At 31.7% G+C, this 12116-nt stretch overlaps 1 protein-coding gene across 1 annotated transcript; it reads left to right on the top strand.

The window, feature by feature from the left end:
• The first annotated feature begins 9663 nt into the window (after positions 1-9663).
• Positions 9664-10710, top strand: LOC137822731 (Dynein light chain type 1 family protein). Its single transcript, XM_068627694.1, has 2 exons — positions 9664-9999; positions 10358-10710. The coding sequence occupies exons 1-2, from the start codon at positions 9862-9864 to the stop codon at positions 10547-10549; spliced, it is 330 nt and encodes a 109-aa protein (XP_068483795.1). The 5' UTR covers positions 9664-9861; the 3' UTR covers positions 10550-10710.
• Positions 10711-12116: the final 1406 nt, after the last annotated feature.

Below are 12116 nucleotides of genomic sequence, written 5' to 3'. Positions count from 1 at the left end.
AGTCATTAAATGCTTTGACCAATCTATTTTAAATGCAATTAAGAGTTTGTTAAGATTTGATAACAAACTATATTCTTAGATATATTCTGAAAAACTGTTTTTAAGTTTTAAGAATCTTGAAACAAAGTTTTTTATCTAAGAGTTTTTCAAAGAGTTCTGAGATTGCTAAAGAGTTGAGAGATTAATCAAGGTGCTGAATAGGATTTTGCTTGTATTGATTTCAGATTTTCATCTGTAACAAGTGTAATCTTTGTAAACTGCTGAACAATTCGTTTGTGTGTGTTGCTGAGATTGACTGTGTGTTCTTGAGGTGTTCAAGATCAACAATCTTAGTGTTGGCCAAGGAGAGTGTGTTTCTTGAGGTTTTTCAAGGTCATTCTCTTGGTTGTGGTGTAAGTGATCAAGTGGTGATTGCTTAGTGGATATCCTCAAGGTTTCTGAGAAGACTGGATGTAGCTCTGGATTGGAGTGAACCAGTATAAACAACTGTGTACAATTTCTCTATCCCTATCTCTTTAATTCAGTGTTGATTTTTTGGAACTGGTATAAACAACTGATTGTTTCGCTAAAACAACCGATTGTTTTTCCAGCTTTGTGCTTTTGCTATTTGTTTTGGAAAAAACTGAATCCTTAATCAAGGTTCTATCAAAGAATTTTCATTCTAAGTTTAAAAGTTTTCAAAAATCCATCTTAAACAATTCACTCCCCCTCTCGTTTAAGGCCATATATTCTAACACATCTCTTCCACAAGAACAACCCATTGCAATATCTCTTGCAACATCTCTTGCAAAATCTGTGAGTGAGCTTTTCTCTGTTGTTCATCTATGCCATCATTCAACTCCTCCCACCTCAAGAAGAGTCAAATCCAGAGCTGTAAGGTCTAGAGGAAGGCTTGAAGGATGGTTTTCGGGTTACAATGATCTAATTGAGATATATAGATTTGAGACTAGCACCAAAGTGATAAACAACCCTAAAGTTGTTTGTTTTGATTGGCTGAAAAGTCAAAAGCTAGACAATGTAAGAAAGCTCCTCAAAGATCATTCCCTTAGAAAGTTCTTGGAGATAAAAGGGAATATCTATCCAGATTTGATAAGAGTTTTCTACACAAATCTCAAGTTTGAGGGAAACAACCTTGTTTCTCATGTAAAAGGTGTAGATATGGAGATTACACATGAAGTGTGGACTACTGTAGCTGGTCTAAAGTACTCAGGCCTCAGAATTAACAAAGGGAACCTTGGTGTAGTGGAGGACTTCAACAAAGTTCAATACTACAAGAGTTGCCTGAAGAACCAAAATGCACAAGTTGGGACTTGTTCGGTTGGTGGCTTAAGACTTGATGAAAGATTTCTAGCTCTCATTGTGACTTGGATTTTAACTCCAAGGGGAAGCAATCATTCTGTTCTCACTGAGGAAGATCTGGTGTACATCTTCTGCATTATGAAGAAGATCATAATTAATTGGATACACATCATCAAAGAGCACATGCAAAAGACAATGAGGTTAAGTGACTATCGTTATCCATATGCTGTTTTGATTTCTAAATTTCTGTACTATTTTGAAGTGAACCTAGAGGATGAAACATCTGAGTTGGTCAAGTCAACTCAAGAGTTGAACAATGGATCTCTCAGCAAAATGGGTTTCACCAAAGTAGGTGGCAAATGGATTAGCAAAGATGGTGACTTTGGAGCCTCATCTAGTGTTGCTGCTGATCATGAACAAGATGAACCTGCTGATATGGATTTTCAACATGAAGATTTACCTGAAGCACATCAAGATGTTGGACCTAGTGCTGTTTCTGGAAATCAAGAAGAAAGAATGCAATCGATGTCTTCTTTTGAAGAACTCATGATGAATAGGCTTGATACCTTTGCGAAGAATCAAAGGAATCTCCATGATCTTTGTGTCAGCAATTTCCAGAGGATTGATAATAGGTTTGACAGTATGGATGCACGTTTCATGACACTAGATGAACAAATTGAAGCAGTACAGAACCAAATCTTTGATATTCAATATGTTGATGATGATGATGAATGAAGAAAAACAATCGGTTAATGTATCGAAACAACCGATTGTTTTTTGTGGTTGTATCAGTTTTCTATTCTTTCTGCTTTTGTTGTTTTATATGTGATGTATTGAGAACAAATATCTTGTTTATTTCTTCTGTTTGTCTATTTGTGAAGACAAATAGGGGGAGATGTATGTTGTGTTTAATGTTTGTTTGGTTTTTATTTCTGAAAAACAGTTTGGATGAGTAAAACCTTATAGGTTTTTGCTCCTATATTTTGTTTGATTGTTTGCTCTGATATTATGTTCAAAATTTCTATATTTGTCTCTGTGCTAACCAAATATCAGAAGTTCTGTGTTCTGCTTAAAATTATGCTTTGCATGAACTGCTTAAGATTCAATCAGGTACAACACAAGTATCAGGGATTTATCTTCATCAAATAGGGGGAGATTATTGAACCAAGTGGTGTTCAAGCTTTGAAGAATCCAAAACCCTTTGAAGGATGTTGAAGGGTTGTGCTTGATGTTGCTGAGTTGTCTTAGATAGGATCTGGGGTAGTTTGAGTTTTGTATTTCACCCTTGATCGAATCCAAAGCATAGGCATTCTCAATCTTTTTAAAAGAAAAGTGTTTTTCAAACTAAGTGAAAAACAACCGATTGTTTTGTCGAAACAACCAATTGTTTTATACTTAGGTGTTTTTAGAAAAGATTGAAAATTGTTTTTCAAATAATTGAGTTGTTAAAACCAAAACAACCGATTGTTTGTTTTGGTACCATAACAGAAAAGTGGTTTTTGTTTTTGTTTTTAATTATTAATAACAATATGGTACAAATCAAGCAATCTCAAATAAGTACTACTTGTGACTTTGTTTATTGTAATTCAATTTACTTGTGTAACATAAACTATTTCTAATTGAACAACCATATTAGGAATGTAAATATGGTTTACAGGTTGAACCTGATGAACTGTTTCATTCATACAATTAAGAAGGGTGTTTGGGTTGACACCCATGCTTGTGAGACGTATATAAGTTATTTGTTCAATTTTTCTTTAATTTATTTATGTTTATCATGTAATTTCCTAACATTTGCATCTTTTGATGATGGTGTAGGAAAACTACCACGAGCGCTTGAGGGTCATTCAATCACAGAGTTCTTAAGGATCAATCAGTGATTTTGACCAACTAGATGCAGCAACCAAGCTTCAGGCTTAGAAGGATGTTGTTGGAGGGAATAATATGTTGAGATTATGAGAGTCTAAGTTAAAGAGGGGTGAATTGTACTTAAGGAAATTTTCGCAAAAATACTATTTAAATAATCCTGACAAAAAAAGAATAGATTGATTTAAAGAAAAACAGATTGATTTCCTTATTTCACGAAGTAGTTTCATAAATACAACAAATTAGTTTTAGAATCAACAAATTTTATTTCTGAGTTATCAATTTTGATCTTTATACAATGAACTGTTAAGAACAAAATCAAGAATAAATGCTTTGAAAACAATGAAATATCAAAGATTCAATTTAGTTTCAAAAACCAAGATCTTGAAAAACAAATCAAGTGAGATGAGATCTTTCTTTCAAATTTAAAGAACAATAGTTTTAAAACTCACAATTTCAATTATCTATTTAAACCAGTTCTGGAAAGATTGATCAAGAATAAGCATAAATTAAATCAGCAACTACTTTTCTTTTAAAACCATATTATATATGAAGAGTTAAAAACAATTCTTAAATCAATATTGCTTTCATGAGACTAATATTTAAGAATAAATTTTTCAAAGATTAAGGTTTCCCACGGGTTCCAAGATTGCTTAAAGACTTGTTAAATTCTGGAAAATAGAATGTGATTTATGTCAATACAGCAGTTAAAACAACAGATTGAATTTTAGAACAACAAATTTATTTTATCACAGATATCCAGATTTCAGTTTTTGAATGCAGTGATTTAGAAAGAAGAGAAGCACACACAGATTCATATTGGTTCACTCAATGTGAGCTACATCCAGACCCACCTTACACTAATATGGATTATGCTAGAACCACAACAATCTTTACAAAAAAATTACAACCAAACTACTTATTGAACCCTACAAAAACTAAAAATACAAACTGAAATACCCTATTTTAGCAGCTTTCTACCTTCAAGAAACACTATCAAGAAGCATACACAAACACTTTTACAAAGAAAGAAAGTTTGGAAAGAAAACAACTTGATTGCAGACTCAAGAGTTCAAACCAAGAACCTCACAGCTACAGCACTTGACAGAACCTTGAATCCCAAGCCAAAAGGAACCAACATAAGAACACTTAAAAGTTTTTTAAAAAAACTTTCAAAAACTAAGTTCACTTGAAAACTGTATGCACTTTGTATAAGCAAGGGATGATTTGACCTGAGATTAAGGTCATTTTTTATAGGTTTCGGATCAAAACAGTTTTCCTAAAAAAGAGTTAAAAAATGTTATGAAACAACATATTGAAGTTTAAAAGAACAGATTGCATTTTGAAAATACATTTGGTGGTAACATAACCACTTTCTAATTAGTTGAAAACTGAAAGTGTGAACAAAACAAAATTTTGGAGTTAAAACAAAATTTTGAAAAAGCAAAACAGTTTTGATGCAATACCAATGAATCAATTGTTTTGTCAAACAACAGATTAAATTTGTGTGTAGTGAAAGTTTTTTAAAAAAACTTGGAGTAGATTCTTAAAACTCTTTTTAAGAGACCCTTGTGCTTAAGTTCATCACCATGGCTATGAGATATGAGTTTGAATCAAAGTGCAACATTTTACTTAAATCAAAGGACTGCATAGTGGGAGGACACTGTCGGACTGATGCAGCAACAACTGACCTTGATGATAGAGCAACAACATACTAGCTCATTCCACCACCAATATGCAAAACATCATGATCACTAGCTCATTCTTTAAAGTTCATCCCAAAAATGTTAGTTTCATTAGTTCACACTTCATAACTTGCACTCAATGTTTTATTTATTGAAATAGTTTGCATTGTTTTCACAGACAAATTTCATGGACGATATCAATGCTCATTATAATGCATGGGAAACTTATCTTCTCCTCTTGTATCTTCTACTTTTTTAATTACTTTTTGTACACTTTTTTATTTTTACTTTGAATCAAGTTTGATACATTATTGTACTTTTACAATTGTTTATGTAATTGTACATTTTACGTAACTCGTGCCTCATATTGCTTTTCGATTTACAATTACAATGGTAGGAATTGAAATAGTATGAAAACTTCATTTTATACTTATATTTGGATTTTCAATTCAAATATTTATTGGATTTTGTATTGTAATTAATATTTTAAATTCAATTAAATTTTCATGGAGGATTAAATTCACTAAAATTGGATGGTTTTAAAATATAATTTGGTAGGTTCAAATTGAAATTTTGGTTTTAACATATTTAGGTACTCATTAGGATTTCATATTTAACTTTTTTTCCTTTCTGATTGCTTATGTGTGGACTAAACCCACTCTATTTTTTCTTATTCTTTAGCGTGGGCTAAGCCCACTCTATTTTGTTTTTCAATTTTGTTTAGCATCTTCTTTTGCATTGGTTAAGCCCACTCTAACCTTTGTCTTTTGCGTCAACCTATATATGGACTAAGCACACTCTAATTTTTTATTTATTTTTGGTTTGCGTGACCCATTAATTTTGTTTTTAAATTACAAATTAATTCCTATGGCGTAGTCTAGACTAGCGTAATTTTTTTTTCATTTGTGTGGATTAAACCACGCTAAAGCCCACATATAAACAAGTTACTATAATATTAAACATCCACTTAACATAGAATAGATTATCGCTATGTGTGTTGGTTCCACACTTCAATGCTAAACTCACTAGATTTCTTGATTTTAGAGTCGGTTGGGAGATCGACACACTGTCCACACATAAGCATTGATTTTCCCATTTTTACGTCTATTTTTGGCCAAATTTATTTTATTATATTCGTGTAGTGATTATTTATTGATAGACAATAATCAACATATTTTAGTTTATTTACTAAACATAGAATTAAAATTGAAAAATAGTTTTTTTTTCTTTTATCTTAAAAAATTATTTTCTTAAAAGTAATCTATGGTTTCTTAAAAATTGAAAGTAATAAAATAAATAATGATGTGTACCATAATAGCTTTTATAAAAAAAAAATTATATACTAATTGATATCTATAGATAGATTTAACATCTTTCTTTTCATAATTAACAAATTTATCAAAAAGGTTAAATTCTATAATTCTCATCCAACATTCTAAAAAGTTAATTATTTTACAATAGAAAAATTTAATTTCTTTTAAATATATAATTGCAGAAAGCACAAATGTTTTAAAGGAAAAATCTCATCATATAAGATAAAAACCATAAGATTAAAACAAAACACTTATGATGAATAAAAAGATCTAAGGGAGTCTCTTACAAATAAATAAACAGGCATATAACTATTTAACACATCAATGCTCACAAGTAAGAATAAGAAAAAAGATGAAAAATTTCAAATAGAGTTATTACACCAAATTATCTCCCTCCCTCTCTAGACTTATATATTATTAACTGTTGAAAATGAAAATCATCATCAACCCAATCGGACAGAAAAATGAATTATTAATTTTAATTTCAATATCCAAAAACATGTACTTTGGTGAATATGTCAAAAACATAATAGTTATTTTTTCCCTCTCTCTTTCTATTTGGTATCGTATTTAGTAAGAAGTCTCCCTTACCAACACAACCCTAATATAATATCTTCTCTATTTAAACGAGACAAATAAACTCTATATATTTGAATATATTCTCTATTTAAATGAGACAAATAAACTATATATCTTTTAGTATATTCTCTATTTAAATAAGACAAATAAACTTTATATATTCGAGTATATTATCTATTTAAATGAGACAAATAAACTCTATATATTTTAATATATTATCTATTTAAATGAGACGAATAAACTATATATCTTTTAGTATATTCTCTATATAAATGAGACAAATAAACTTTATATATTTAAGTATATTCTCTATTTAAGTGAGACAAATAACTCTATATATTTGAATATATTCTCTATTTAAATGAGACAAATAAACTCTATATATTTGAATATATTCTTTATTTAAATGAGACAAATAAACTTTATATATTTCAGTATATTGTCTACCTAAATACCCTAAAAAACCAAACAAGGGTAAAGATTGGAAATGCAAACAAAAATGAATATTCGTGAGTTGAAGATGAATATTCCAATATACTTGGCTATGGCTCACACTATAGCTACCATTATCTATTCATTAGATTATCTCTGGCCATGAACTATTTTGTGGTGATTATTGTGTTGTCTCAGTTTCTGACTTTGTTTGTTTCAGTTTACTTTGTAAGAACCTAATGCCAAAAGTCTTTGGTAAACAAGGGTACTAAGTTTCCAGCATTTAATGAATAGGTAAAAAATTTATTAAATAAAAATCAACATTAAAGATTAATTTTAAAGTTAATAGTTATTTTTTTTAGTTACATAATAATTTATAAATTTTACTAATAACAAAAAAGTATTATATATTAATAACTTTTTTATTTTTAAAATATATCTAAAATAATTAATTTAGTGATCAATTATTTTATTTTTAAAATTAACTTTTATTTAATAATTTTTTAAAGTAATTCATAACAACTTTATTATAAATTGGACTTGGATAACTATAGTAATCCCTAACGTCGGTGAAAGTGCAAATCTTTTCTGAAGATGAACAAATATCTTGGCAATGCAAAGGCCAAAATGTTCAAAATCAAACTAACCATGATCAGAACTTGACAAATTACTGCAACACCATCTTCATAATCACACGACCGACAATGCCACAAATAACTCAACACGTGTCCAGAATTTAGGATGAACAAAGGATAATAACTTGTCTTCTAGACAACATACAAATAATTCTCTATCTGTTTAGGTGTGTTTTCTCATAAAATCAGAATCACTTTAATAATTTATTCACTATTACAAAATATCAATCACTATTACAAAATATCAAAATCGTGAGTAGAAAACTGTTATTAAGAAAAAGTGAAAGCAATTTCGTAATCATATTGTTTTTCTAACAACGATTATGAGGAAATTGTTGCTAAAAATGATTTGGAAAAAATTATGGTTAAAAACTTTTTTGAGAAAGATATAAAGACGGTTTTGGAAGGAATCACCGTTAAAAATTGTTTTGGAGAGATATAAAGATGGTTCTGAGAGGAACCGTCATTAAAAAGTGTGAAATTTCTTCAAAAAGTGTTGTGTTAGGCGCGTCTCCCTTTCTTATTTTGTTTCGGACTCATTCTTCTCAATACACTCATTTCTCTCACTCTCACTATCACACTCTTCTCTATGTCACACTCTAGTTGCAACCTCTACCACACCACAAAATCGTCACTGTTCAACCGACTTCCGTGCAACCTCTACCACATCGCAAAAACATTGTCGCGCAACCTACATCACACCACACGACCTCCATCACTCCAGCCACGTGACCTCGCCCTAGTCGCACCACACCGAAAAAGTGTTAGCTCGTATGACACCGCAACCTTCGCCCTCAACCCCAACCGCACCGCATCGAAAATGGTCCAACTCTGCAAGCACTGCCTCAGCCGCAACCTCGGCGCTCAGCCGCCCCCCATTGGAATTCTTCCCTCCAATGGCCACCGAACACCTCTTCCGCGCTAGATTTTTTTATTTATTTATTATTTGTTGAATTAACGACGACTTTTAAAAGTGTTGTAAATATTAATTTAGAACAACAATTTTTAGAATCATCGTTATAATTTGTTGATTTATAACGACACCAAAATTAACGATGATTTTAGAATCATCTTCAAATGTTCTTGTTAAGCGTCGTTAAAACTATTTTCTGCGGTAGTAATTTTTAATTCAATTTTATATTATACACATTACTAAATAAAATTTTAATTATAATAAAGAATAACTCAAGAACTTGAATAGTTGTATCTAAATGTTTTTCTATCATATGCTTTTAAGGCAACACATGTTGTTTAAGTCTTTTCTTCTTGTAATTTAATAGTATTTCTTTCAATTTATCTGATTTTTTAGGTTATATATATATATATATTAAAACTTAAAATTATTACAATAAATTATTTTTATTCTAATATTTATGGAGTTTCCTATTTTAATTTTTTTTTTCACAATATTAATTAAATGTTAGATAAAAGTTAGCTATAATTAATTTGAAAGAAGAAAAAGTAATACAAATCTTTTAAAAATTCTACAATAAAAAGAAAACAAAATTACCTATTTACACCTCTGTCATTAAGGAAATGTTAATTCAGAATGTAAAACTTTTATTTTAAAAGCATTATAATCCAAATTTTTCCTAAGGAGAATTTCTTTATTATGAACAAGTTGGTTTAATATGAAAATTATCTAATCCAAATTTAAAAGGGGTGTAAGATAAGATTGTTTAGGTAGAAGAAGAGATAACATGTTTAATCAATAAGTTGAGTCTAGTGGTCCATGATATGTGCCAAGGATAGAGACAAGCTTGATCCATATGCAGATGCAGTTAACATGAGATGCCATACTGGGTCCATGTTTATCATATAGTAAAAAATGGCTAAATGCATAGCATTTTTTTTGGTCCACAAAGGCAATCCATATACGTGGCAGATCAATTAACACTACCCCTTTTCATCTGATTCTATATAATACCTCCATCCATTACCCTTTAATCTGCACTTTACAGCCCTTTTACAATAAACTACTTTTGCTTTATATCTGTGATTCATTTCCAACTTTTGTTGTTTGGTGAGGAAAATTTTGCTTTGGTGTTCATCATGCTAGAAGGCAAGGCTGTGATTGGTGAGACTGACATGCTTCAGACCATGCAGCAAGATGCCTTGGATTTAGCTTCCAAAGCACTTGATGTCTTTGATGTCACTGAAGCCATTGAGATTGCCAGATTTATAAAGAAGGTAAATTGAAAAGAACAGTCTCACAAACATCTTTTTATCATGAAAAAACAATAACAAAGTTTGAACATATAAGATTTCACATGAACTGCTTAAATCCTCTCAGTACTGACTCTTGTAAAGTTTGCTGATATGTTGTTTGCTAAATTAAATAAATGTGCATTACTTTTTTATGATTTTGATAACTATTTATTAGTATATGCTTCTTGAGTTTAGTAACAACAAACCATCCTAAGTATGATTTATTAGGAAAATCAATATGCAAATGAATCACATGATTAGATAATAGTATATATCAGTGCATTCCAATCAAAATCTTTTTGTTTACTGTTTGGTAATTGTCTTTGAGTTGTTACTGCAGGAATTTGATAGGATGCATGGACCTGGTTGGCAGTGTATTGTAGGCACTGATTTTGGTTCATTTGTGACCCACTGTTGTGGCTGTTTCATCTATTTCTGCTTAGGCAACTTGGCCATTTTACTCTTCAGGGGCTCAGCTGCTCCAGAGGCACATGAAAATCAGTTCTCAGCTGTAGAGGCAGCCAAAGCATAATTTCATTGCTTAATTTCCCCTCTTCTATACTTTTATGTTTGTGTTCATTCTATGATAATTGATTTAGAAAGAAATGGAAGGTTTGAGAGAGAAACAATATGAAAGAGGCCTATATATATTTTATACAATTGCAAGTTACTAACATATTTTTTGTTGACAAATATGTTTTATTTAGATGTCAATTATTTTGCCTATTTATCTCAAAAAGTATAAATGTTTTCAGTTGTCCTCATAGAAGTGCAAACCTCAAATAGAACAATAATAACAATAACCTTGTCCCTCATATTAATAATAATAATAATAATATAATAATAATAATAATAATAATAATAATAATAATAATAAGGATTGCGAGGCAGAACCTGGATTTGGGTTCAGTTGAGTTTTATATAAACTCTACAATGCGTAAATTTCTAGTCAAGCTTGATTTTGTGGTGGCGTATAAAGTAAAAAAAAAAGGGTTTTTTTATGTTTGTTTTTCCGTGTGAAAGAAAGATGGAGATGATGTACAAATATAAGTTTAATGATGAGAAGACAATAGGGCTGATTCACCACATCAATTCAAAAATCAGATGGAATATTCGTTTTTTTAGGAATTGAAGGAAATAAGAGAAGGTAAAAGGTTGTAGCAACTGATTGAACGTAATTGTACAAGATTGCAAAACTGATCTTATTCATTTTGATTTACTCAATCATATATATAATAAAATTACAATTACTGGAAGCTATAAAATATGAATACTAACAGGTGGCCTGTAAACTAACTGATCCGATCGGTCATCGGTAGTCGATGACGTCAGCAGCAGATAACCATGTGGACCACTCGCAGGGTGACACGTGGATCAGGTGGCAGAGAAATCAAGGAGGAGATCACCCAGAACGGTGATCGGTGGTCAATAACCGAGTGGCCACCGACAGATCAGTTCCAAGATAAACACCCGGGGGAGAACGCGAGAAGCAATAGAGCACCGATCAGTCATCGGGTGCATGGTCATCGGGGTTTCGTGTTACACGCAGTTAAACTGGGACTGAGATTCCCAGCGAGAGCGTTACGCATGGACCTCGCATGATCATACCTCAGAGAAAGAAGAGCTCCTCACCGGTAGAATCGTGCACGAGAGTGGCCTGAGGGAGTTAGTAAACCAGTCAGTGATTGGTGACTCTCTCAACCCATTACGTGCCTGACATCGTGAAGGGGAAATCGTGTATGCAGAGAGCAGTGCTTGGTGAGTGTGCCTAGTCCAGCCACACTTGGCGTTCTCCTGGGAATGTGCGATTCACCCAGATGGAAGAAATGCGCTAAGTTACTCCGCAAGGGAATAACTTAGGCGCACAAAGAGATGCGCTAGAGCCCTTCAGGTAGTGGCACATGTACGGTTAGATGTGAGTTGCATGCCTCCACGTGTCACTGTCTGAGAGGAGCGCGACCCAGATAAAGGTGCACTCCGTATCGTGAAAGGTACAGACAGAAAACCCAGACACCCACGACCCTGACTGTGGTACGTTTTCGTACAAAAGCATAACAAAATTCTGACACACGCAGAGAACAGCGTAACAGAATTCTGTT

The sequence above is a fragment of the Phaseolus vulgaris genome, chromosome 11 (assembly GCF_051622355.1).
Source record: "Phaseolus vulgaris cultivar YP4 chromosome 11, ASM5162235v1, whole genome shotgun sequence".
NCBI lineage: Eukaryota > Viridiplantae > Streptophyta > Magnoliopsida > Fabales > Fabaceae > Phaseolus > Phaseolus vulgaris.
The sequence above is the reverse complement of the archived record's forward strand: the minus strand, read 5'-3'. Positions and strand labels throughout refer to the sequence as shown.